Source organism: Cervus canadensis, chromosome 28, assembly GCF_019320065.1.
Source record: "Cervus canadensis isolate Bull #8, Minnesota chromosome 28, ASM1932006v1, whole genome shotgun sequence".
Classification (NCBI taxonomy): Eukaryota; Metazoa; Chordata; class Mammalia; order Artiodactyla; family Cervidae; genus Cervus; species Cervus canadensis.
The window spans coordinates 19,081,159-19,107,170 of record NC_057413.1 but is presented as its reverse complement, the minus strand read 5'-3'; the positions used below and the strand labels follow the sequence as shown (position 1 = coordinate 19,107,170).

General features: G+C 57.9%; 3 protein-coding genes across 16 annotated transcripts in view; 2 read left to right on the top strand and 1 right to left on the bottom strand.

Moving 5' to 3' along the window:
• Window positions 1–1,460: 1,460 nt before the first annotated feature.
• On the top strand, window positions 1,461–8,469 carry LOC122429226 (complement C4-like). The gene is made up of 17 exons (XM_043449471.1): window positions 1,461–1,639; window positions 1,796–1,952; window positions 2,053–2,166; window positions 2,258–2,429; window positions 2,643–2,875; window positions 2,950–3,117; window positions 3,485–3,544; window positions 4,712–4,805; window positions 4,883–5,069; window positions 5,198–5,288; window positions 5,429–5,503; window positions 6,894–6,996; window positions 7,132–7,221; window positions 7,302–7,400; window positions 7,575–7,658; window positions 7,923–8,055; window positions 8,197–8,469. The coding sequence occupies exons 1-17, from the start codon at window positions 1,461–1,463 to the stop codon at window positions 8,336–8,338; spliced, it is 2,181 nt and encodes a 726-aa protein (XP_043305406.1). The 3' UTR covers window positions 8,339–8,469.
• A 3,109-nt stretch (window positions 8,470–11,578) lies between these two features.
• Window positions 11,579–15,336, top strand: LOC122429310 (steroid 21-hydroxylase). Of its 4 annotated transcripts, XM_043449534.1 has the most exons (10): window positions 11,579–12,083; window positions 12,181–12,270; window positions 12,378–12,532; window positions 12,744–12,839; window positions 12,952–13,053; window positions 13,156–13,242; window positions 13,408–13,608; window positions 14,078–14,256; window positions 14,337–14,440; window positions 14,539–15,336. In XM_043449534.1, exons 1-10 carry the CDS (start codon window positions 11,882–11,884, stop codon window positions 14,811–14,813), a joined length of 1,491 nt encoding a protein of 496 aa, XP_043305469.1. In that variant the 5' UTR covers window positions 11,579–11,881; the 3' UTR covers window positions 14,814–15,336. The 4 variants fall into 4 exon arrangements, with proteins under 4 accessions (XP_043305469.1, XP_043305470.1, XP_043305467.1 ...); XM_043449535.1 differs by lacking the exon at window positions 12,181–12,270; XM_043449532.1 differs by having other exon boundaries at window positions 12,952–13,242.
• The window catches only part of TNXB (tenascin XB), a 56,311-nt gene continuing 45,156 nt past the window's right edge, over window positions 14,858–26,012 (bottom strand). For 9 of the 11 annotated variants that reach the window (XM_043449519.1, XM_043449521.1, XM_043449524.1 and 6 more), the window contains 18 exons: window positions 23,924–24,247; window positions 23,194–23,541; window positions 22,292–22,579; window positions 21,660–21,938; window positions 20,134–20,421; window positions 18,766–19,089; window positions 18,113–18,448; window positions 17,731–17,853; window positions 17,482–17,619; window positions 17,154–17,273; window positions 16,905–17,048; window positions 16,684–16,814; window positions 16,429–16,561; window positions 16,184–16,335; window positions 15,995–16,091; window positions 15,742–15,903; window positions 15,495–15,658; window positions 14,858–15,149 (listed from right to left, as the gene is read on the bottom strand). In XM_043449519.1, coding sequence (XP_043305454.1) covers window positions 15,048–15,149; window positions 15,495–15,658; window positions 15,742–15,903; window positions 15,995–16,091; window positions 16,184–16,335; window positions 16,429–16,561; window positions 16,684–16,814; window positions 16,905–17,048; window positions 17,154–17,273; window positions 17,482–17,619; window positions 17,731–17,853; window positions 18,113–18,448; window positions 18,766–19,089; window positions 20,134–20,421; window positions 21,660–21,938; window positions 22,292–22,579; window positions 23,194–23,541; window positions 23,924–24,247 — 3,653 coding nt within the window. In that variant the 3' untranslated portion in view covers window positions 14,858–15,047. The remainder of the gene's footprint in view (window positions 15,150–15,494; window positions 15,659–15,741; window positions 15,904–15,994; window positions 16,092–16,183; window positions 16,336–16,428; window positions 16,562–16,683; window positions 16,815–16,904; window positions 17,049–17,153; window positions 17,274–17,481; window positions 17,620–17,730; window positions 17,854–18,112; window positions 18,449–18,765; window positions 19,090–20,133; window positions 20,422–21,659; window positions 21,939–22,291; window positions 22,580–23,193; window positions 23,542–23,923; window positions 24,248–26,012) is intronic. The other 2 variants (XM_043449527.1, XM_043449525.1) reach the window with 2 other exon arrangements.

Genomic DNA, 26,012 nt, shown 5'->3' with positions numbered 1-26,012 from the left:
AGGGTGTGTGAATATTATAACATGTGTTAATTCTTGTTGATAATCTATACCTTTGAGTGTCTGAAATATGGTATGTCCTAAAGAAGGACACAGAAGGCAGAACCAAAGAGCTAACTGGAGAGAATTTAGTGACCAGGCTATTTATAGAGATGCCGGCAGCTAACAGCAATAGGAGGCAGAGCCCCCTGGAATTAGAAATAGCAGGAAGCTATTACTCCCTCTAGACTGAAGGGACAGCAGAAGGCATTTGTTTCTAGATCCCAGCAGAGCTGTAGCCTCCCAGAGGGGTCACTGAACATATGTTACCATTGTAGATAGAGGTATGTAGGGATTACTGTTGTGCAGCCCTGGAGGTAAGTGTGGGGGCATCCATGCCTTGAATCCTCTCCTCCCACATGATGGTCCCTGCAGTGCCTCCTAAGGACAAACCCAGCCGGAAGCCAGAGAGCAAAGACCCCAAGTGATGTGTTCTGTGAGAATAACTGGAAATGTAAGTGATGCTCCACAAGTGGTTCAGAACCCGGAGAGCAGACAAAGAACAATTAGGATGTTGAGATTATACAGACTCTGTGAAATAAAAGCCAAGATGCATGTCTTCGATTGTAAGAATAAATGTTGGAAAAATGACAGGCATTGGCGGTGGTTTAATCACCAAGTCGTGTCCAACTCTTGTGACTCCATGGACTGTAGCCTGCAGATATTAGGCTTATTCTATTCATATATGACCTCAAAGGTCATGGCTAGGTGGAAGGGAGAGGAAGTAGCTACAGATATTCATGAAGAAGAACAATCTCCAAAACCAGACGGTGGTGAGGTCTCCATTAATCAGGATGGAGGATCACAAGCTGGAAAATCATGTAAAAGGACCTGTGTTCATTTTGTGGAGTATGTATCAGAGTGTAGGCCTAGAGACCACTGTCATGGTGGTAAATGGGGGTTAGAGTGTAGTCGCTCAGTCATATCTGACTCTTTGTGACCCTATGGGCTGTAGCCTGCCAGGCTCCTTCATCCATGGCATTTTCCAGGCAAGAATAGTGGAGTGGGTTGCCATTCCCTTCTCCAGGGGATCCTTCCCACCCAGGAATTGAACTTAGGTCTCCTGCACTGCAGGCAGAGTGTTTACCATCTGAGCCACCAGGGAATCCCGAATGGGAATGGTACCCACAAATTCTACTAGCACGTGAGGGTGTTAACCTGCTGGGTAAAGGGACTGTAACTCCCCTCGAGTTCTCCCCAGATAAGTTGTGGACCTGTGCTAACCTGCTCTTTAAGGTGGCAACCCACTCCAGTATTCTTGCCTGGAAAATGCCATGGATGGAGGAGTCTGGCAGGCCCCAGGAGTGCTTATCCCATTGAATACTTGTTTGTTTGTTTTTCTTGTTCAATAAGTTCATTATTGTCTGTATCTGAAAAATCTTGATAGAAAATTGGTGGCTCAGATGGTAAACCATCTGCCGACAATGTGGGGGGAAGAGAGATGTGGTCCCCAGTGGAAATGGAGAGCGTGGCCTGGCCACAGCAGTGGGGGAGTCGGTGTGACCTCAGCTGCCTCTCCTCTCCAAGGCTACACGCGGATCCAGGAGTTTCGAAAAGGAGATGGTTCCTATGGGGCTTGGTTACATCGGGATAGTAGCACCTGGTGAGTTTGTGGGAGTGTCCTGGGTATGTGGGAGGGGCCAGGGCTGGTGGGGGCAGAGCCAGCTATTTTGGCAGGGCAAATAGGAACCCCAGTAGTGGTCCCATGTCCCCTGTAGCATCCAGTTGCTATCCCAAGCCATGCCTTCCTCCCCTCTAGGCTCACGGCCTTTGTGCTGAAGATATTGAGTTTGGCCCAGGATCAGGTAGGCGGCTCACCAGAAAAGCTGCAGGAGACGGCCATGTGGCTGCTGTCGCAGCAACGGGATGATGGCTCATTCCATGACCCCCATCCAGTAATGGATAGGAGCATGCAGGTACGGGGCTGGGAGACTGGGCCAAGAACACAGGAGGGAAAAGTTGTCCTGACCCTCCCCACTCCCAGTTGATGCCCCCTATTCTCCCTACTACAACCAGGGAGGCTTAGTGGGAAGCGATGAGACTGTGGCGCTCACAGCCTTCGTGGTCATTGCCCTTCACCACGGGCTGGCGGTCTTCCCAGACAAGAATTCAGAGCAGTTGAGGAGAGTGGTAAGGCACTCACGTGTTAGCCCTTTGCTGATCCCCTTTCCCCTCAGAAGCCCAGTCTACAGATCTCCCCACCACACACACTTTCTTCCAGGAAAATTCCATCTCAAGAGCAAACACCTTCTTGGGGGCGAAAGTAACTTCTGGGCTCCTGGGCTCCCATGCCTCCGCCATCACGGCCTACGCCCTGTCACTGACCGAGGCCCCCGAGGCCCTGCGGAGTGTTGCCCACAACAACCTCATGGCCATGGCCCAGGACATTGGTGGTGAGGGGGTCCTGGCAGTGAGCCTGGGGCTTGGGAGAGCTTGAGACCCCTGAGTGTGTCCAAAGGGGGAAACGGAACGAATGGAGGCCCTCGGAGGGAATCAGAGCAGACGCAGGGGTGACTGGGAAATCAGGAGAGACTAAAGGGGCAGCGTCAAAGGGCCAGACGACTAAGATCCTCCCCTGTTCACCTGTGGGTCTCCTTTCACTCCAGATATGCTGTACTGGGGCTCAGTCACTACTTCTCCAAGCAACGTCCTGTCACCCACTCTGGCTCCTCGCAGCCCAGCAGACCCCATTCCCCAGGCCCCGGCCCTGTGGATTGAAACCACGGCCTACGGCCTGTTACACCTGCTGCTATGGGAGGGCAAGGCTGAATTGGCTGACCAGGCTGCATCCTGGCTGACCCGCCAAGGCAGCTTCCAAGGGGGATTCCGCAGCACCCAGGTAGGGGCTGTCCTGGGGTTCTAGGGTGGCTGGTCCTGAGACTGAGTACCTGAGGCCTGGTCCATTTTCCCTAGGACACTGTTATGGCTCTGGATGCCCTGTCTGCATACTGGATCGCGTCCCACACCACCGAGGAGAAGGGGCTCAACGTGACCCTCAGCTCCTTGGGCCGCAGTGGGCTCAAGTCCCACGTGTTGCAGCTGACCAACCACCAAGTTGACAAGCTGGAGGAGGAGCTGCAGGTGAACCATGCCCTCACCTGGGTGACTGGGACATCTGGGCCTCCCTTGGCCAGGCCAGAAGCCATCCCCTGTCTGCCACCCCTGATGAATCCCCACGGCCCCTCTTTCTGATAACTCTGTGGGAAGACTTACTGGCTTTGTGACCTGTAGCAAGTTACCCAACTGTGAGCTTCATTTATCTGATCTGAAAATGATTCACGCAGCATCTACAGAGGGTTTAGGAGATGGTGGAGAGAGAATGTGGGTGAAGGTAGAAAGTGTTGAAAAGTGAGGTGGGGAGAGGAGGTAGAGTTATTTTGGTGGAGGAGGTAAGTTGAAGCAACAGTGTGCCCTTCTGACATCTCTTTCCCTTTTCTGCTTGTGACAGTTTTCCCTGGGAAGCAAGATTAACGTGGAGGTGGGAGGAAACAGCAAAGGAACGTTGAAGGTGAGCGCTGGTGGCACTGGGCGGCGGGGCCATCAGGGTGAAGCTGGGGTGTTGAGTGGGAGACCTGCAGGCAGAGCTCATGGCCTGGGAAGGAGGAGGAGACCCCTGGGTTGCGGTTCCCTGTGCTCTGTCCTGGGCACGTGCCCCTCACTCTGCTCTCCTCCCTCACTAGGCGCCTGTCATCCCCTTCAGCCCCTCAGTGCTGATGCTCAAGCACTTGGTGCCTCAACCCTAGTGTCTCCCCTGAGCTCTGAGCATCTCTGCCGTGGTTGTGCCCCAAACCTTCTCTTCCTCCTGTGTCTCTTGTCTGGCTGACAGAGTCCATCCCTGCAGGAGCGCAGTTGCCACTCCAGGGGCCATCTTAGGGGCCTCCACAATGCTAAGCTTCTCCTGGTGACCAGGGAAGACTCCTCCTGTTTCTTCCTAGCCCCGCCCACCTCCCCAGTAACTCCTCCTCTGCTTTCTTCCCGGCCCAGCCCACGTCCTCATAACTCCTCCTCTGCTTTCTCCCCAGCCCCGCCCACCTCCCCATTAACTCCTCCTCTGCTTTCTCCTCAGCCCCGCCTACCTCCCCAGTAACTCCTTCTCTGCTTTCTCTCCAGCCCAGCCCACGTCCTCATAACTCCTCCTCTGCTTTCTCCCCAGCCCCGCCCACCTCTCCAGTAACTCCTCCTCTGCTTTCACTCCAGCCCCGCCCACCTCTCCAGTAACTTCGCCTCTGCTTTCACTCCAGAACAGCCCACCTCCCCAGTAACTCGGCCTCAGCTTTCTAGCTAGCACCGCCCACCTCCCCAGCTGGACAAATCCTCCTATGTAGACACATCTCCTACCTTTGAATGACCTTCAGGATCTTGTCCCACATGACAAACTCCTTTTCCTCCTTCAAGCCTGGGCCAGCAGCCTTTCCTGAACTTTCCATTAAAGCCTCTTCGGTGTTTCTGTACAGTGCTTGCCCCCATGCCAGGACCCTGCCCCCTCTCTCTCTCACCCAACACCTGGGTCCATTTGTATTTCTGGATGGGTCCAGGGGCAGAATGGGAAAGGGCAGAAAGCCTCAAAACACTTGGCCCAGGAGCTAAGGGATCCAGAGGCCTTCCATGTGGCTCTGGAGAGAGGTCTGTGGCCCTAAGTGTCCCCATGTCTCCTTCTCACCCCTTGATGAGCCAGGTTCTTCGAAGCTACAATGTTATGGACATGACAAACACGACCTGCCAGGATCTTCAGATTGAAGTGACGGTTGTGGGCCACGTCGAGTACACGAGTGAGTGTTGGGGTCACAGGCTGTGGGTCTCTGAGGGGGTGGTGCCAGGGCTGAGCCACAGTGCTGTCCCCTCACAGTGGAGGCTGAGGAGGACTACCAGGAATACGAGTATGAGGACTCTCCAGCGGGGGATGACCCCGAGGCCCACTCCCGGCCCGTGACACCCCTGCAGCTATTTGACGGTCGGAGGAACCGCCGTAGGAGGGAGGCCCCCAAGGCAGCTGAGGAACGGGAATCCAGGGTGCAGTACTCTGTGTGCATCTGGTGAGCCCTGGGGTGGCCCTGGGCATGTGGGTGCTGCTGGGCTGGGAGAGGAACGCAGGGCCGAGGTGGTGTCTACAGCCTGGCACCAGGTGTGGGGGGACCCAGACAACAGGCACGTGTCTCCACAGGCGGACTGGCAAGGTGGGGCTATCGGGCATGGCCATTGCGGACATCACCCTCCTGAGTGGATTCCATGCCCTGCGGGCTGACCTGGAGAAGGTGTGACCAGCCACCCAGAGGGGCGCTTGTGCCCCAGGAGCCCGGCCCTATCCCCGCGGTAACCCCAGTTGCTGAGCCCTGTGATGTGCAGGGCGGCCGGGGGCTTCCTCCGTGTGACTCCCGGCTCCCGTTCCCCACAGCTGACCTCCCTCTCCGACCGTTACGTGAGCCACTTTGAGACCGAGGGCCCCCACGTCCTGCTGTACTTCGACTCGGTGAGCAAGGAGGGTGACAGAGGGGCGCCGAGCTGGCGCTGTGTTTCCTGAGCTCGTGTTAGGAGGTCTCCCAGGAGGCAGGTGTATCAGCAGCTACGGCTCTGGGAGAGAACTTGTGGTGTGAGCAGGGAGACAGGACAGGAGGGGTCAGAGCCTTGGCCAGGGAGGTTCCGCGCTGCCTGCAGGGAGGTGGGGCTGAGCCCCTTCTGTGTCTTGGGGTCCAGGGCCAGTCAGCCGGGGAGGGCTTGAGAGAGCGCCTTTCTTAAATTTGAATTTATTCATCGTGAGGGACTGCTTTTTTGTTGTTGAACTCCCCCTTTATTTGGTTTGTTTGTTTATGATATTCAAGTGTGTTTTGTCTTTTTTTTAAAATGAAGGCGGACCTAGATGAGTTTTTTCCCACCCCCCCCCCCCATGGCCTTATTTGACTGACACACAGTTATCAACTCTCTGATGGCCCTCCAAAATTTTTTTTGAATATTTATTGTAACCTTTGGAGAGAAATGTGAAAAATGTATGTTAATACTGTGATACCATTCACCATGTGTTTGTGGGTCAGGAAGGCCCTCTCTGCTCAGTGTGTGCAGAGGGGACAGACCCTGTTGGCTTGAGACCAGGCAGAGGGGTCTGGTTGAACACAGTGAAAAATGAGGAAGAGGTCAAGTCAGGGAGCTCACCGTGCAGCTTAGGAAGGAAACTCGTGTGGGATACCAGGCCGGACTGGAGCAGTGTGGCCATAAGGAGAAGAATCAGGGCCTACATGAGTGGCGGGGTCAGAGAGGGCGGCAGAGGGCTAGCACTTGCTGGTACCTAGGAGATAAGTGAGGCCTTAGTTGTATCAGTGAGGCTACGGAGAGGGTGATTGGGTTTGGAGGGCAGGCAGAGGGAACTGGGAGAGTTTAATACATCCTGCAAAAATCCCAATGCAAGAATCAGGCTGAACATTTGGTTCAGAAACCATGCTCCTGCAGAGTCTGGGGAGTGGTGAGACCGCCCCAGGAGAGCACAGAGAAGGGGAAGGGACTGCGCTGGCGCCTGTGCCTCTGGGAGGGACAAGCGGGAAGCTCAGAAATGACCAGGTCAGAATCAGGGGTGGTCTGGAAGCTAGCCCTGAGGATAGGGAGAGTTTTGTGAAGATGTGTCCATGAAGTGGGACTCTGTGAAGCCGCTCACGGCCCCGGAGATGGGTGAGGTCACCATGTGAGCAGTGAAGTCAGCAGAGACCTTGGGGAGCAGTTTTTAGAAATCCCGAGGCTGGAAGGTAAGAAATGGTGAAGGACACTGAAGATAAGATCGACCGGAACCAAACAGGCCAAGCAAATCCATCATAGCGGTCTGCAGGGCCCAGAGGTGGGTCCCTGACTCCCTCCCCCCGCCTCCCCCATGGCAGGTCCCCACCTCCCGGGAGTGCGTGGGCTTTGGAGCGGTGCAGGAGGTGCCCGTGGGGCTGGTACAACCAGCCAGTGCCGTCCTGTATGACTACTACAACCCTGGTGAGGCGTTGGGGACTCTTGGGAGGGTGGGGTTAGGTGGCAGTGAGGGGTGGCAAGCGAGTCCTGGGGGTCCATGGACTGGGGAGGCAGGGAGAGGCCAGTGCCCTAATGAATGCCCCTCTCTGCTTTTTCCAGAGCACAAATGTTCTGTGTTTTATGGGGCACCACGTAAGAGCAAACTCTTGTCCACGTTGTGCTCTGCGGATGTCTGCCAGTGTGCTGAGGGTGAGACACCGGACCGGGGATCAGGGGTGGGAAGAGGCTTGGCTGGGCCTACATGGTCTCACCTGGGCCCCTGACTTCAGGGAAGTGCCCTCGACAGCGCCGGGCCCTGGAGCGTGGGCAGCAGGACATGGAGGGTTACCGGATGAAATTCGCCTGCTACTCTCCCCGAGTGGACTACGGTCAGTCTTCCCTCCCGGGCCCTGGCCCTGACCCTGACCCACCCACCCTCAAGGATTCTTGGTTGCGCCTGCTCCTCTCAGGCCCATGGACAGCCTTGTCATTCTGCACTGACCTCCCGTCCTCTTAGCCTGGGGATAACTAACCTTCCCTCCCTTCTCTTAAACCCCCCACAGCCTTCCAGGTTAAGGTTCTCCGAGAAGACAGCAGGGCCGCTTTCCGCCTCTTTGAGACCCATATCACCCAAGTCCTGCATTTCAGTAAGAGGGGGACAATAAGTGGGCAGGGCTGGGGGCCATACTGGGGAGCTGAGGTCTGGCTTTGGGGCCTTGGCGCCTGGAAGAGTGAAACTGCAGCCAGTCTGAGCTTAAAGCCCCGGGCTTGTCCACAGACAGGAATGCAGTCCCACCTGCCCGCTGGGAGTGGTGAGGGTCAAATGGAGGCTTGGCGCAGAGCCCCCCGGCCCCCTGTTGTCCTCCCCCTCCTCTTCCCCTCTGATGACTCTGTGGACCTTCTCCCCTCAGCCAAGGATGCCAAGGCCACCGCTAATCAGACCAGAAACTTCCTGGTCCGAGCCTCTTGCCGCCTTCAGTTGGAACCTGGGAAAGAATATCTGATCATGGGTCTGGATGGGGCCACTTACGACCTCAAGGGAGAGTGAGTTCTCGGGACCCCTCGATCTCCTCCTCTGCCCATGCCTCTCTAGGGAAACGGTCCCTTGTGCCCTCAGAATCCAGGTGCCTCAGGGTCTGCTCCTGACTCTCCACTAACCCCTGCTGACTGCCCCTTTGCCCGCAGCCCCCAGTACCTGCTGGACTCAAACAGCTGGATCGAGGAGATGCCCTCCAAGCGCATGTGCCAGAGCACCCGCCATCGGACACCCTGTGCCCAGCTCAACAGCTTCCTCGAGGAGTATGGTATGCAGGGCTGCCAGGTGTGAGGGCGCGCTCCCAGCTTCCCCAGGAGGAGCCGGAGCTGCGGAAAGGCGGTGCCTGGACTCCTGCCATGCCCTGTGCCCTGACCAGAGCCCTAGGCAAAACCAGGGACTCAATAAAGGCCTTTGGCAGCAAAGTGTCCGTGTGTATCTCCAGGACTGAGACCAGCGTCCCCACCACCTGCTCCAGGTTTTGGGGGGTCCAGGCCAGGGTTGGCATCATCTAAGGCTCCCAGAGCCTGGGTGACCCTTGCAGCGTCCAGCTCTGCCTGAACCCCTCCTTCCCCAGGCGACCCCTTGGGAGCCTGGTGCCACATAGTGACCATGGTGGGCAGCTGACCCTGCGCTCAGAGGATCCCGTGTCCACACTGAGAGCTCCCTTTCACTCTGCCCGAAGGGCACTCCCTGTGCCTGTCAGCCTGTCACTGGGGCCTCAGGCGGGCACTGCACACCAGGCACCTCAGCCCTTCTGCTTCATGAGCAGCTCCCCAGCCGCATGTCCCCCACTGTGCTCATGCCCGTGCCGCTTCTGGGGTCTTGCTTCTGACCGAGACCTGCTCTGTTGAAAGCCTGTTTGACACTGGATCTCTTTATCAGCAGTATTACGTAACTTTCCCAGAATTGTGCAATCCTCAGGTCTGATGATGCCTTCATCTAGATACTGATTTCAAACAGACTGTAAGGCCAACTTTGGTGTTTCTTAATACTCTGAGGGAACTGCTGTTCCCCGGGGTCAACCCTCCCCACCTGCCTGCCTAGCTCTCCCCCATTATGGTAGCACTTCTTGGGTATTCAGGGCTAATCTAGGAATTCATCTAGAGGAGTGTGCTGAGGTCATTTCTGAGGGAAACTGAGCTAACTCAGCAGCCTGCCATTCAGTCACTCAACAGGAATTGTGGACCTCTCACTCCAGGCCATGCCCTGTTCCAGATCCCTATCTTGTGTGAATGGTGTGAGGTCAAGGAGCTGCACGGTTCTGTGGGGCCTCTGAGCAGTTGAGGGCTTTTGAGAAGTGGGCTGGGGAGGCTTCCTGGAGGAGGTGACCTCTAAGTTGGACTCTGCAGGCTGATGAGTGAAGCAAAGGGAGTAGGAGTAGATGAGGGTATTTGAAGCAGAAGAAAAAACATAAAAAGCCCAGAGGCTGGGGACAGAATGGAGCACTTTTGGGGGCATTGTATATCATTTATCATGTCTGGAATTAGGATTTGGCAGTGGTGTGGAAGAGACGAGCTTGGCAAGATACATGGTGTCAGTTATGAAGCGGTGTTCACAAGCAGGCCAGCAGGCCAGGTCACTCTTCGTTTGAACAGAGTCCCCTCCTATTCCATGAATCTTTGAGTAGTTCTAACCTGGGAATTCCTTGGTGACCCAGTGGCTATGACTCTGTGCTACCAATGCAAGGGGCCCAGGTTCGATATCTGCCAAGGGAACTAGTTTCCACATGCCACAGATAAGAACCTCAACTAAAAAAAAAAAATCCTGCATGTTGCAACTGCAGATCTAATTTTCCCAATGCTGCAACTAAGACCATGTGTAACCAAATAAGTTAATATTTTTTTACAAAAGCATTCTGACCTTCCTCAGTGTTTCAGAGGCTTCTTAGGGCTATTGTCTACATGGCCTGGTCATTGCCCATCAGATCTCTCCCGTAATCTGGTCAGCATGGTGGTGGCATAAAGCCACGTATAAGAGTCAAACATTCAGATATAGTTGTGGCAAGACAGAATGTAGGGCCTGAGATAAATATGAGGAAGGAGCTGGCTGTTCCTGTCCAATCCCAGAAATCCCATGTTTTCTCCCTCCCAGTCCTGGGCCTGGGTCCAGGCTGAGCTGAGCCTCTCCTATCAGGACCCCGAAAAGTGAACTCTTTAGGCTAGTTGGCACCACAGCTGGGATATTGACCCAGGCTCTCTGGTGGCAGAGTCATGCTCTGGTTAAAGCTCTGAGGTCAGCTGGCAGAGAAAGAATGGAGTATTGGGGAATGTGTGAACTCAGGTCAGCTCTAAGCTCTCACCCCACCTCCTAGGTGCCCCAGCCTCCCACTGAGTCCTGCCACCCCTCTTTAGCATGACCTCTCCTGTGAGTCCTTCACTGCCCCCTCACCCGCAACAGTGGCCCCTGATAGCCCTACTTAGTCCACTGGGACCCCAGCCCTCATGGCAACATCTCCCTGAAGAGGGCTGGGCCCCTGATCCCAGCTGTGGCTATCAAGTTCCTTCCTGAGGACTTTGGAATCAATGAGGGGCATGTTTGACCACACCATTAAAGCCCTCTTGTCCTGGGGCTAGACCCGTATTCTGTGGAGTCTAACCCCGAAAGCAGTCCTCTGCCGCCTGCACCTGGGAGCACAAGCAGCTTGACTGCAGTGCGAGGAGAGGACTGCAGACAAAGAGAGGGAGGGGACTTCCCTGGTGGTCCAGTGGTTAAGAATCCACCTGCCAATGAAGAAACAGGTTGGATCCCTGGTCTGGGAAGATCACACATGCTGTGAAGCAACCAGGCCTGTGGGCCCCAAGGATTGAGCCCGAGTTCTAGAGCCCATGAGCCTCAACTACTGAAGCCCACGTGCCTAGAGCCTGCACTTCACAACAAGAGAAGCCACTGCAATGAGAAGCCCGAGTATCACAGCTAGAGAGTACCCTCTGCTCACCGCAACTAGAGAAAGCCCAGGTATGGCAATACAGGCCCAGTGCAGCCAGGAATAATAAACAAATGAAAGAGGAGGAACGAAGCATGAGGAAGCAGCCATGCGTCTAGGGCTCTTTAGTTCACAATCCCTGGCTTTCTAAGGCCAAGAAGGTCCCTGCTACATGCCTGCTCTTGGATTCTGTGAGATATCCCTGTATTTGTATAATAATTCTTACTTTTGGCTCAAACTAGCTCAAGTGGGTCTCTTTTCCTTGCAAGCAAAGAGCGTCAGGTACAGGGTAAGAGCTCTAAACTGGGGAAACATTTAATTCTTCAAGTTTCGAGCATAAAAAGAGGCACTATTACTGATGGTCCTTGGACTATAGGTATAACCTGGGATAACACATGCAAACCAGGACATGTGGTTCCCCTATCTGTAAGTTAAAAGAAAAAACCACATCACTTTCATCTCATTTCGTGCTTTAAAGGCCATCTGGGAGGGCACATTAGGCATGGATTGTCATTCTTCTCTCTGAGACAAACCCCGTGGCAGGAAGCTGGTCCAAGGTGGTGGTGAGGCTGTATTGGGGGTGGGGGGGGGGTGGGAGAGGCCTCAGGGACATGTTTTCCTGAACGGTTGATAGAAAGCTGATTCTGGCTGTTGAAGAAGGTCAGGGTTGTGTTTCCTTTCCTTTCCTCTTGATAGATGAATGGGAAAAGGCCTGCTCTTTGATATTGGATTTTCGAAGGCCAAGAGGATGGATGCCATTGCAGGAATGTACTGTTTTGTGGGCGGGACAGTGGGCAAGGACCTGAGGGAAGGAGTCGAGGGAGGCTTCAGAACAGCCCAAGTAGCCAGATGGCTGGAGGTGTGGAGAGCTATAAGTGGCGGGGCCGGGGCCTCTGCCTGGGTCTCCAGCCATGGTCCTCGCAGGGCTGCTGCTGCTGCTCACCCTGCTAGCCGGCGCTCACCTGCTGTGGGGCCGGTGGAAGCTCAGAAACCTCCACCTCCCACCTCTGGTCCCCGGCTTCCTGCACCTGCTGCAGCCCAACCTCCCCATCCATCTGCTGAGCCTGACTCAGAAACTCGGGCCTGTCTACAGGCTTCGCCTTGGGCTGCAAGGTGAGGGTCTGCTTCCTTCCTGACCCACAACAGTGAGGAGGGTTGGGGGTGTCCTTTCCTGCTGACTTCCTGCTTTTCCTACCACTCCCCCGGCCAGAGGTGGTGGTGCTGAACTCCAAGAGGACCATCGAGGAGGCTATGATCAGGAAGTGGGTGGATTTTGCCGGCAGACCCCAGATACCATCCTGTAAGGGGCTGCTTGAGGGGAGAAGCAGGGCTTTGGGAGGCAGGGGAGGTCAGGCCTGTGTCTTCCTTGGTGAAGTCGACTCTCCCACCCCCAACCCCTACTCGCAGACAAGCTGGTGTCTCAGCGCTGCCAGGACATCTCTCTGGGGGACTATTCTCTGCTCTGGAAGGCTCACAAGAAACTCACCCGCTCAGCCTTGCTGCTGGGTATCCGCAGCTCCATGGAGCCCTGGGTGGAGCAGCTGACCCAGGAGTTCTGCGAGGTGAGCCTGGACTCTCACAGTCAGCCCAGGTCAGCTTCACCCCTCCTGGAAGCCCCTCTATTTTTTTCACTTATATTACCTGAAGCATGTGGCATCTAGTTCCCTGGCCAGGGATGGAACCTGGGCCCCCTGCACCGGGAGCAAGAATCTTAGCCTCTCGACCACCAGGGACATCCCAGGTCTCTATTTAGTTCATGTTCTTTCTCTTCAGCGCATGAGAGTCCAAGCTGGTGCCCCCGTGACCATCCAGAAGGAATTCTCTCTCCTCACCTGCAGCATCATCTGTTACCTCACTTTTGGAGATAAGGTCAAGGCTCTCTTGCCCTCACATGTGCCTGCCCCCCTCCCCCTGCCCCCTGCAACCCCTCCCTGATCCTCTCCTGGTTCTGCACTGAAAGGATTTCCTCCTTTTCTGGCAGGAGGACACCTTAGTACATGCCTTTCACGACTGTGTTCAGGACTTGATGAAGACCTGGGACCACTGGTCCATCCAGATTTTGGACCTGGTTCCTTTTCTCAGGGTGAGGAGGCGCAGCCCCGACACGCCTGGTCCTAGGAGAAAGGGTGGGGATGGGGAACAGGCTTCCTTGCCAGCAGCTACACCTTCTTACTCTCTGCCCCAGTTCTTCCCCAACCCTGGGCTCTGGAGGCTGAAGCAGGCCATAGAGAACAGGGACCACATGGTGGAGAAGCAGCTGAGGCGCCACAAGGTGGGAAGCGCGCGTGGACCGGGCTCCTCCTCAGCCGGCAGCGGTGACGCTGCTGCCCAGAGTCAGGCAGCTCCTGGGCCATCCCTGCAGTCCTGGACTTGCCGGCACCCTCTCAACACGCTCCCCAAGCCAGGCACTCAGGCCGGCTCCTCCTCCCCTCCCCAGGAGAGCATGGTGGCTGGCCAGTGGAGGGATATGATGGACTACATGCTCCAGGGGGTAGGGAGGCAAAGAGTAGAAGAGGGCCCCGGACAGCTCCTGGAAGGACACGTGCACATGTCTGTGGTGGACCTTTTCATCGGGGGCACTGAAACCACGGCGAGCACCCTCTCCTGGGCTGTGGCGTTCCTGCTTCACCACCCTGAGGTATGCCCTGGAGGCAGGCTAGGGATCCTTCCTGGCAGCCTGGCCAGGGTGGCGGGAACCTATCTCTCTGATGGCAATGCAGGCTGTGTTGTGGGGGTAGGACTGGGGTGGGTCAGTGGGGTTGGCATGGGTTCTCCTACTTGGCACAAAGTTTCATGTGAGTTCCTCCAGGGAGTGGTGGAAGTTTGGGCTTCCCTAATGCTCAGATGGTAAAGAATCTGCCTGCAATGCAGGAGACTCAGGTTCCACCCCTGGCTAGGGAAGATGCCCTGAAGAAGGGAATGGCAACCGATTCTAGTATTCTTGCCTGGACAGGGGAGTCTGGAGGCTTATAGTCCATGGGCTCGCAAAGAGTCGGACACGACTGAGTGACTCAACACACACACACACACACACACACACACACACACACGGTGGAGGTTGTCAGCTGGGGGCTGGCCAGTGACAGGACTGGGGCTCCATTTCCCAGATTCAGCGCCGCCTTCAGGAGGAGTTGGATCGTGAGCTGGGCCCCGGAGCCTCGTGCTCCCGAATCACTTACAAGGACCGCGCTCGGTTGCCTCTGCTCAACGCCACCATCGCGGAGGTGCTGCGCCTGCGGCCGGTCGTGCCCCTGGCCTTGCCTCACCGCACCACGCGGCCTAGCAGGTGACTCCGGAGGCCTAGGGATGAACGGGCAAGGCCCCAGCAGGGCCTCGGCGGGCCTCTAACTTAACCCTAACCCTCAGCATCTTCGGCTACGACATCCCTGAGGGCATGGTCGTTATCCCCAACCTCCAAGGTGCCCACCTGGACGAGACCGTCTGGGAGCAGCCGCACGAGTTTCGGCCGGGTGCGTGGTGGGGCGGGTGCCCGCGGTGGCGGGTGGCAGTGCAGCGGGGGCCGGAGGCCGGCGGCCTCTGAGTCCCGGATCGGTCCTTCCGCCCGCAGACCGCTTCCTGGAGCCAGGCGCGAACCCCAGCGCGCTGGCGTTTGGCTGCGGGGCGCGCGTGTGCCTGGGCGAGTCGCTGGCGCGCCTGGAGCTCTTCGTGGTGCTCCTGCGACTGCTGCAGGCCTTCACGCTGCTGCCGCCGCCCGTGGGCGCCCTGCCGTCGCTGCAGCCGGATCCCTACTGCGGCGTCAACCTCAAGGTCCAGCCTTTCCAGGTGCGGCTGCAGCCCCGGGGGGTGGAGGACGGGGCCTGGGAGAGCGCCAGTGCCCAGTGATGGGGGAGGAGTTGGGGGGGGGGAGGACTCGGCCAGTCACGTGCCTCGGTGTCTCCTTTTATTGCTCCCATACAAACCCCTGCCCTCCCCCCTGTAAACATGGTGCTGTGAGATCGCGGGTGGAGAAGGCTTCCCCTGGTGGCTGGATGGTCAAGGTGGCCCCTGGCTCTTCTCTCGGCGCAACCCCTCAGTGCTCGGCAGTCATGGTGGGGCGCTGGAGGGGTGAGCGGCGGCTCAGCCTCCCCTGCCCGGGGGCCGGTAGCTTCTCGGTCTCAGCTTCATTTCCGTGAAGGGCACGGAGAAATCGAAGCCCTTCCAGTAGTACCAGCTCACTCCCTGGGAAGGGGGTTGTTGGGAGAGAGTCAGTGTCTGACATCCAGCTCCCACCTGCTCTCACCTCTGGGGAGATGTTTCCAGAAATCAGCCATTGTGTTTCCCCTTTTCCTTCTTAAACCCTCAACTGCAAAGGACTGAAGCAGAATCCTGACCCCTCCCTTGACATCCAATAAATCATCTCCTCCTCAAGATAACCTGGTGAGATTGGCATTATTGTTCCATTTCACAGGCCAGGGCCCTGAAGCGCTGAGCCATTCAATGACTTATCACGGTGTGTGTCACAGACACCCAGGCAGGTGGAGCCCCAAGCACCCCCAGCTTGGTGCGGCCCCCCAGACCTCTCACCTGGTGGTCCACTGTGCTCCCATAAAGCCCGTTCAGGTTGGCATAGTGGCAGTTCCTGTACCACCAGGCCCCTCGGTAAGAGACGGCACAGGAGATGAGCAAGTTGTTGGGGTCTCGGTCCCGGGCAGAGAAGACACTGCCGCTGTGGTAGCTCATGGAGTCCCCTGGCAGGGCGTGGAAGGAGCAGTGAGGTCCTTTTCTCTTCTCTCCCGGCTCTCCCTGCCCGCCTCCCAGACTGAGCCCTCACCTGCGGTGCCGTGGTAGCCTTCCAGGTGGAGGCGGTAGTACTCATCGGCCGAGTCTACTTGGAAGGAGTCGTACTGGGCAAACACGGCTTCGTCCCCAGCCCGCAGATCCACTCGCAAGGAGTAGTCGCCGGCTTTGGTCAGGCTGTGCAGGGCCTCATTGCCTGTGGGTGGGGAGTTTGTGCTCATGGGGGAGTGTGAGTCCACAGGGCCCCAAGCCCTTCCCGGGTCCCTCAATCCCTGTGAGGCACTCACCCAGCCAGAACTCCCCAGAAATGTTCCCAAAACCATGGGCGTAGTCCTCCCAGTCCCTCCAGAAGTCCGTTTTTCCATCCATGCGGCGCTGGAATACCTGGGAAGTAGGTGGAGGTACTGTCAGCCTGTGGCTCCCGGCCTGGCAACCCCTCCTGGTACAGACCCCGTGGGCTTCTGACCGCCACCCACCAGCCAGCCACCCCCATCGGTCTCCATGTCGCAAAACACGTTCAGGGGTCGCTCGCGGTTGCCATTGAGGAAGATGGTGGTGGTCCTTGATGTGCTGACCCCGTTCTGCATCTCCTCCCCACAGTCCCGGGGGAAGGGGATCCGCAGTCCACCTGGGGAGAGGAGTGAGGGGCCAGTTCTTTATCCAGATCCTATACCCCTGCTACCCAGTCATCCCCGAGTCTCAGGTCCCAGGGCCCGAGTACCAGTGGTGAAGGAGGTGGACACGGGGGGAGTGAAGCTGTCGCCCCACATGGCCCGGAGCCATGTGCTGTAGGGGGTGGAGGGAAAGAGGCCGCGGAGCTGGTGAGAGGTGACCCCTCCTGGGAGCAGGATCTCCTACGGAACAGACAAGAGGTGGTCAGGGGAGAGGGAGGTGGTGCCCACCCCCAGAAGCAGAGGCAGCCTCTCTGGACCAAACCCAGGGAGGGAGCTGGCCTGAGGAGCAGGGCTTGGGGCACCTGGGTCTGTCCCCCTGGGGTGTTGAAGCTGAGCAGGTAACCAGTTGGGGAGACTTCGGGCGCCGTCCAAGTGAGCAGGGCTGTCCGGGGGGTCACTTCCTTGGCCTCCAAGTCCTGGGGCGCCTCCAACCCTGAGAGCAGGAGGAAGAGAAGATGGAGATGAGGCCCTTCCTGGCTCTCTTGCTCCTTCCCCCCCGTCCCATGCACCTCATGGACCACACCTGTGGTGAAGGTGATGCTGGCTGGGGAGGTGAAGTTGGGGCCCCGAAGGCCACGCAAGGTTGCCGTGTAGTTGGTGTGGGTCACCAGGCCCTGCAGGGGGTAGTCCATGGCGCTGCCAGGGGCTGAGGCCTGGAGGGAAGGGGCTGGGAGGGGGCGGGTATCAGCGCTGCCCTGCTGGAGCCCAGCCTGCCCTCCACTCCCCCTCCCTGAACGAGTACCCCCCAGAGGCCTCAACCAGCCTCACTCACCCCCTGGGGCTGTGACCTTGACGTCATAGGTGTCCACCGGGGTCTGGGGGGGCTTCCAGTGCAGCAGGGCGGATTCATCAGTCAGGTTCAGTGCCCGCAGCTGGGTGGGGCCATCAGGAACTGGGAGAAGGACGGGGAGGGGGTGGTGCTCAGAGCTGGTCCCGTCTGCGTTCCCCACCCGTCAGCTTCCCAAACTCCGATGCACTTCTTGTCTGCCATTGGAGCCTCCAACACCCCCGTTCCCCTCCCCTTCCCCATTCACTCTCAACTCCTACCAGTGCCCTATTTTCTCCCCCTACTTCCTGCCCGGGGTCCCAGTCCCGCTCACCTGTGGTCAAGAAGCCTGTGAGAGGCTCACTCTCCTCAAAGCCACGGACGGAGACCACAGTCACCTCGTACTGAGCGCCTGGGATCAGCCCCTCGAGTTTCTGGGTCCGGCCATCCACCTGCACACTCTGTGGCTCCCCTGGAAACACACAGTGGGCTGGCAGGGAGGCGGCCGGGGAGGCAAGGAGGAACAACGGGGCAGGCAGGGTGCAGGGGGTAAAGAGCAAGGACACAGGCCGAAGGATATTACCTCCATCTGCCAGTTGGTAGGAAACTTTGAAGCCGTCCACCCTGGACGCTGGGGGCGTCCAGCTGACCCTGGCTGAGGTCTCCCTGATTTCGCTGAATTGGAGGTCACGGGGGCTCTCCAGAACTGATGGGAGGGATGTGCAAAGGAATGATGATGAGGGAACGGGGTGGGGAGGCTCCTTCTCCTGGGGCCCCACAGACTCCAGACATGCTCACCACCACCCCCCTTTCCTCTGGACCTGGTAATGGAAGCTGCTCTGCAGATTCCAAGCTCTCCACCACTCACCAACTCCCGCTCTGCCTGTGGCACTAGGTCCCACCCTACAAAGTACAGGACCCCCACTTTGGGGCAGGGCGCCTCTGTGCCCAGGATGGAGCCTCACCTGGGCTGAGGGTCCGGGCTGTGCCCTGGATGCTGTCAGCCTTGTGGGGCCCGCGCAGCCCGTACAATGTAAGGGTGTACAGGGTCCCTGGATGCAGGTCCCGCAGCACAGCTGAGCGCCGTGTCCCTGGCACCGTCAGCTCCCGCTGCAGCAGGGGACGTAGCTGCGGTTCCAGGGTGCTTGGAGATGGGACTCCGAAGCGGAGCAGGAAGGAGTCAAAGGCCTCGGGTGGGGCCTCCCAGTTGAGCCGCAGTGAACTCGTGGTCACATCAGTCACCGACAGGTGGGACAGCCGGGGCCCCGGCTCTCCGGGGGTCTGACCCGCAGGAACTGGCCCTGCAGAGTGGGTGGGAGAGAAGGGTTTGCAGACAGAAGTACACCAGCTAGGTGCCCTGCGGCAGGTCCCTTCCTGGCCCTCATTTCCTTTCTGTAAGAAGGGGCTAGTGAGGGGCTGCCACCCATAATGACAGGTCAGACCCATGATGACAACACGCGTGTTGGGCCAAGGCCTGCCGGAGCACCCCTTCCTCCCTCCGTGGCGCCCCCTCACATTCTTTCCCTGTGGGCACCACTTCTGGGCACCCCCTTTCGCCTTCCCAGTCCCAGACTAGAGGCAGCCAAGGCCAGGACGCCAGTCCCTCTCCGGGCGGTACCTGTGGTGCCGTCAGCTGAGACAGGCCCCAGGCGCTTCCCTTCATGGAGGCCATAGAGGAAGAACTTGTAGGAGGTGCTGGGCTCCAGGCCGGACACGAGGACCTTGTTCTGGTCGCCCCCCACGAGCAAGGCCTGGGGCTGCCCATCTGTGTCCTGATACTGGACCACAAAGGAGTCGAAGGGGCCCCGGACCACGCTCCAGGAGAGGCGCAGGGAGTCCGGGGACACGTCCCTCACCGCCAGCACCCCTAGGCGGGGCCCTTCAGGGGGCTTGGGGGCCTCCGTGGCTGGGCGCCAGGGCGCTGGTGTGTCCTCTTCTGGGGCTGTGTGGGAGAAGCCCAGGGAGAAGCTGAGTGCGGGGTCGGGGGTGCAGAGGGGCCCACCCACTGCATCTGACATTCCAGAGAGGGAGGGTGTCAGGACTCAGGTTGAGGCGGGGGTTGGGGGTGGGGGGATTTTCCATCCTGGCCACAGCAGCCAAGTGGAGAGAAGACACGGACGCAGGCTTTCCTAGCATCGGATTCCTTCTCTTGAATGTGCTGCATCCTTGCTGAAACCCTGACTCCCCCGCCACCACCACCCGGGCCTCTCTGAGCGCCAGCCTGGTGGCCCCATGGCCTCTCTGTGGGGCTCCTATGCTGCCTGAATCCCTCACTTGTTTTCTCCTTCTCTGTCCCGAGGTCTCAGCGTGCCCCACTCTAGATGTCTGCATTGGCCCTGCTACCTCCCTAACCCCCCAGGGCGGCCTGAGCCTTGGCATGAGGCAGGACTCACTCAGTCCCTCTCTGAGCTCAGGGCACATGGGCCTCCCTGCTGTGAAGACCTGAGGATGGAACTGGCAGGAGAACTTGAAGAGCGAATCCCATCAGCCAGGCTGATGTGGGGTTGGAGGGGAGGGGGCAGTATTAGGAAGTCTGGAAGGGGAACTCCATCAGTGCAGTCACTCCTATTGCTTTCTATGCTCCTTGCCTGCCTTGTTTTCCAGTAATTTTCCATTTGAGAAAATGCTCCTGACTCATCCACGGGAGGGGGTTTGCCTTATCCGGGCAAGGCCGCTGCCTGCTGGGAGGTAAGAGAAGATCCAGTAGGGTGATAGGGAGCAGCTGGCAGCTGTGGGGCTGGGTGGGGGGGAGGGGCGGGGAGGCGGGAGGTTAGGGACCCTTGCCCGGGCTTTGTCTTTCTGCTTGTTTTGGCTCTGCTTTTGACGGACCCCTCGATCACTGTTCTGAGGCTCTTCCTCCTGAGCCCTGGGCAGGGCCCCCTTGCGCCTCCACCTTGACCACGCCTGCCTGACCTGCAGCACAAAGGCCTGAGGATATGCACTCAGGCAGGTTTTCAGGGACCAAGCAGCATGGCCTCCTGCTCACCTGTCATTCCCAGGACAGAGGCGGGGCCCAGGCGCTGTCCTCTAAGGAGCCCGTAGAGCAGAAACTTGTATTTCCTGCCAGGCTCCAGGCCCTCTACGGTGACCTCCCTCTGGTCTGCAGCCACAGGCACCATCTGGGGCTGCCCGTCTGTGCCCCTGTACTGGACCACGAAGGAGTCAAAGGGGCCCTGGGCCACTGTCCATGAGAGGCGCAGGGAGTTTGGGGTCTCATCCGTCACTGTCAGCTCCCCCAGGCGGGGTGGGGGCTGCCGTTCCTTCTCCAGGGGGGCTGTGGGGAGAGTGGGGGTTGGGGAGAAACCCTTAATTAAGAGCTGCCTTTATCTCAGCCCTGGCAACTTCTGGGAGGAGGGAGGGTCCTCCCCCCACCTGGGGAGACAGGCTGTCCCAGCCCCGCCCTTCCAAAGGAGCCCAGTTTTTGCCTCTGGGGGGCCACTGTCCAAACTTCTGGCCCCCACTGCCTCCTCTCTGTGATAAGGGCGCAGTAAATGCAGGAAAGATCACCTCATGAGAAAGGGCAGGCTGGGGTTGCAGGAAGGGCCTCAGTTTCCCCTGACCCCTGACCCCCAGAGCCTGGAATGTGGCCAGAGCTGAGAAAGGCGCCCAGAGGATGTCTGAGTTGTCAGGGAGACGTCCCCAAACAGTCAGAGCTGGCCCAGGCAGCCAGCCAAGCTCCTGGGCTCCCATCGCTGGCCATGACCTCCCCCTGCCTTGCCATCAGCCTGGGCTCTCCTTGCCACCTGCTTCCAGTCAGCACTAACTTCACTAGACCAGGGTGGCTGGGTGGGTCAGAGGCAGAAGCCAGGGGCAGAGCTGAGAGGATGACAGGCAGAGCGGAGCACATAAGGGACTTGTCTAGGTGGGCGTGGGTGCTGACTGATGAGGGTTGGAGAAGCCTGTATCCAGTCTCCACAGTGAGGGTTTGGGGAAGATAATTATGGAGTCTGAGACCCCCAGCCCCCAGCTGGCCATGTGCCCCATCCTTGTCTGGCCAGGGTGACTCATGGTCCTAGAGGTGGGGTAAGGGTCAGTGACCCACCTCCACCCCTTCCTCAAGGGGCTGAGTCATGGTCACAAGACACCAGATTTTTCCATAGTCTTTCTGCAGCCAAACCCTCCCATATTTTCCACTTCTTGCCATAGAACTGGAATGGACAGAGGAGGATGTGAACATTTATTGAGCCCCATTAGGTATTATTCATAACCATAATGCAGGTCTGGAAACTGAGGCTCAAGGGAAAAAAGTGGCCTGTCCAAGCCCACATAGCTGGCAATCAGAAGTTGAACACAGGTCTGCTTGGCTCCAAAGTCTGAGTTCTTTTTACTATATTGCCAATAAGAGATTGAAGGAAATAAATGCTTAGAACAGTGCCTGGCATTCAGTAGGGACTCAATAAATATTTGCTTTTGGTGTTATGATTGCCATGTCGAAACCCCGGGGCCAGCTCTGGGGGCTCAGATGAAAGACAGCTCTGGAAAAGGCTGTGGGCGGGGGAACCCGGGGCTCACCTGTGCTGCCTTCAGCGGAGATGGGGCCCAGTCGTTTCCTGCCTACCAGCCCATAGAGCAGGAACTTGTATTTCCTATTGGGCTCCAGGCCGGGGATGGTGACCTCACGCTGGTCGGCGGCCACAGGCACCACGCGGGGCTGCCCGTCCCTATCCTTGTACTGGACCACGAAGGAGTCGAATTCACCGTCAGGGACGGTCCAGGAGAGGCCCACAGAGTCCGGGGTCACATCCGTCACCGTCAGCTCCCCCAGGCGGGGAGCAGGTTTTGTGTCTGGGACTGGACAAGACAGAGGTGCATGGAATGTGACAGAAATGAAACAGGCAGCCTCCTCAGGGTGCTAGGGTCTAGGTATTGGCTCTGGGTGCTGGGAGGGGGTGACAAGGTCACAGGTCAGGAGGAGGGGAGGCAGAGGAGCAGGGATTAAAGAGGGGCCAGGGAAGAGAACAAGTGTTCCTGGGGATATAGGAGGAGTAGGATAGGAACGAGAGGGTAACCAGGTACTCAGGACTTGGATTTCACTGAACCCGGTAAATAAACTGGGGGCTGGGGTGTGGAGCATGGAAACGTGAAATTCCACAAGGGAGTGGATGATGGTCGGGTGGCAAAGGCGGCCTCCAGCCCTCACTCACGAGTCTTTGCGTCTGCAGAGACTGGGCCATGTCGTTTCTCATCCTGGAGTCCGAACAGCAGGAACTTGTACTTGCGGCCGGGGGCCAGACTTGAAACTGTGACCTCTCGGAGGTCTCCACCCACGGGCACTGTCTGGGGCTGCCCCTGCACATCCTTGTACTGGACCAGGAAGGAATCAAAGGGCCCCTGCTCCACCGTCCATGAGAGGCGCGCTGTGTCCGAGGTCACGGCTGCCACCGTCAGCTCCCCCAGGCGGGGTGCCAGGGGGGGCTCCGTAGTCAGGGAGGCTGGAACAGAGCAGAGAAGGCTGTGGTCAATGACAGGACCCTGGGCCAGAGTGGGGGGGCTGCTCCCTGGCTGTGAAATGACCATTTGCAGCAAACTCTTCTTAACTGCTTCATGTGTCCCAGGCACTGCTGTAGGCAGTTTACAAATAGTGATTTTAATCTTCACACAGCCGCTGAAGTAGGTGCTTTTATCCTTAGCACCCTTGTTGTGTGGGCATCCATGGTGCAGAGAAGTTAAGAAACATTTGCAAAATCAGTACCTTCAGAGCAGGATTCAACCTAGAGAACCTGGTTCTCCATCTGTGCTCCGAGCTGCTAAAATGCTCTGTCAGGGAGGCTGAGGAAGCCACACATGAACATCTGAGCAAGTCTGAGGGTTCAGATCATGAAGGAAGGAAGAAAGCTGAAACGTATGGGGCAGAGGCTACCTGCTGAGCTGACCCTGAGCACACCGTCAGTCAGTCCTCACACAATTTGAGCATGGGGGTGGGATCCTCAGCACCACGTGAGGAAAGAGAACAGGCTCCGTTTGTGAGAAGTGCTGATATCCCAAAGAGGGAAACAAGAGGGCAACAGAGGGAAACCTACGGCTCAGGGCTTATTCTACTACTCACCGGTCATGCCCACGGTGGACACGGGGCCCACGCGCTGCCCCCCGTGCAGGCCGTACAGGTTCATCTTGTACTTGTGTCTGGGCTCCAGGCCCCCAATGGTCACCTCAGTCTCCTCGCCCCCGACACGCACCACCTGGGGCCCGTCCCTGCCCTTGTACTGGACGGTGAAGGAGTCGAAGTGGCCCTGGGGGACGGTCCAGGAGAGGCTCAGCGAGTCTGGGGAGGATCCTGTCACTGTCAGCTCCCCCAGGAGGGGCTCCTCGGGGGGCTCCGGGGCCTCTGTGCTGGGCTCCGTGGGGCTGGGGGTCTCCTCCATCTCTGTGGGGCTGGGGGTCTCTTCCTCTGCAGCTGAGAAGAAGGGACACACAGAGGGTGAGGCAAGGTCCCCGGGAGACGTCCTTAGGTCTCCTCCAGAGCCATGGTCCCCACTGGGGACCCCGAGGTCAGTTCAGAGGAGCCTAAGGAGGCTGGTGGTCCTGCTCGGTCCACACTTCACAGACATGCCTGGAGTCTCTAGGGTCAGCTGTGGGGACCTGGGCCGCCACCAGCACGGCTCACAGAGGCCCTTCTCTGCCCAGGAGGACCCTCTAGTCCTCAGGGAGCCCAGGGGAGGCACATAGGGCATCATGGCTCAGCCTGGAGGAGAGGGGCCTCCCGCACCCCACTCCCCATCACCTGAGGGGGTGATCTCCCACTAGGTCCCACCCTGAGGCTTCCACCATCCACTCACTGGTCACCCCGATGACAGAGACAGGGCCAACACGCTGGCGGTCATGGAAGCCATACAGGTTCATCTTGTACTTCTGGTCTGGCTCCAGGCCCGAGATGGTGACCCCGTCCTCGTCCCCAGGCACCCTCACTGCCTTGGGCTGCCCGTCCCCGTTCTTATACTGGATCAGGAAGTGGTCGAACTGGCCCTCAGGGACGGTCCAGGAGAGGCTCAGGGAGTCGGGGGTGGCATCTGTCACAGTCAGCTCCCCCAGGCGGGGCTTGGTGGGAGGCTCGGGGACCGCGGTGGATGGGGTTTGGGTGGTCATGGAGTCGTAGTCCAGAGCTGCACAGAGACATACAGGATAGGTGAGGTCTCCTCAGTCCTCAGTTCAGCATATAGAGGGGAGTATTACAAAAATAAAATAATAAAGTACAGGACATGTCTGTCCACAGGAGCTCTAACTCCTCTTTCTCTTAACTCTTTCTTTCTGGTCCCTTTGATGTTGGCCTTCCTGGCACCTTAGCCTCATCAACTCTGCTCTCACCCCTACCTACCAGCACCCTTCCTCACACACAGGCCCACATGGCCACTGTGCTCCGGGCCTCCCTCCACTGCGGTCTCACGGCATCTGAACTCCTTTTGGCTCATGTCTTGGCCCCCAAGCAGCTCAGAAGAAGCCCCATCCCCCTTCTCTAATCAGAAACCTGGAGTTTTCTTGGATCCATTCCTGTTGCCATCTGCTGTCCTCCCGGGTGGTGCTAGTGGTAAAGAACCCGCCTGCCAAAGCAAGAGACTAAGAGATGTGGGTTCAATCCCTGGGTCAGGAAGATCCCCTGGAGGAGGTATGGCAACCCACCCCCGTATTGTTGCCTGGAGAATCCCATGGACAGAAAAGCCTGGCTACAATCCATGGGGTCACAGAGTCAGCCACGACTGAAGCGACTTAGCACGCATGCACCAGCTGCCGTTAAGACTTAGAGTGCCAATTCTCTCTCTGGAGTTCCTCCTGCATCTTCTCACTCCCCACTCCTGCAGCCCCGCCACCCTTGTCTGGGATGCCCTTACCTGTCACCTGGGTTACCACCTCCCTATGAGTCTCTCTGCCTCCCTCCTCCACCTGTTCTTCACAGGGAGCCAGAACAAGCCTTTAAAAGCACATCCGAGGGTCTCAGTCTTAGCATAAAACAGGGCAGCAGTCATCTCTATTCTGGGAGAGAAATTTCTGGCTCCCTGAGCAGTCCCAACCTCTCTATCCCCATCTCAAGACTATCTCTCCCACCCCAAGAATTTCATACAAAATCCTCTCTTGTGCCATGATGTTCCTAGTACCGACTGAGACCCTTCATCCTGGCTGTAAGTGTTACCAAGATAACGCCTGCCGGTCATCAAGTCTCAGCTGTCCCGTGGGAACCCGTGGACACCCGTGGGCAGGCAGGCTGGTGTTGGCCTCACTGCCCAGTTTTGGCCTGGCCGTGGGGCTTCCCGTCACCTACACCTCCCCCTTTGCTGGTCCACAGCCTGTCTGTGAGCCCCGTCGGATAAGAACTGGTTTCTCTGCCACGTTCAAGGTTTATCTCAGTGAACTTCCTCAGTGATTGGCTCAGGCCACCCACAGCTTTCTTGAACCACTGGTGTCACAAGTCTGTTAACACCCAAACCGTGCGGCTAGGGGGCGTTTCAGTCCAGACACTAAACTCTGAGCACACTCCTGCCTTCCTCCACAGCCTCCAGTCAACTACGGAGAGGCCGAGCTCGGCTGAGCTCCTGTGAGGACCTCAGGCATGCAAGCACGATTCTGTCTGATAGAATCTAAGGAAGTGTCCAGGTGCTTTGTGAGGAGTTTTAGCAGAGTGTGGTCCCTGGACCAGCAGCATCAGCATCAGGAAGGACTTTAGAAATCCAGCGTGTCCAGCCCCAGCCCAAACCTGCCAAACCTGAATCTGCCTTTTAACAAGAAGCCACGACCACCTGACGTTCTGGAAAAGACGTGCTGCTGAGAATATTTATGTTTTCATTTAGATGGGAATAAAGGGAAACTCTTCCAGGACCTGTCCTCCCCATCCTGCACCCCACGCTCCCCACCTCACGCATCGGTCACGCCCCGCAC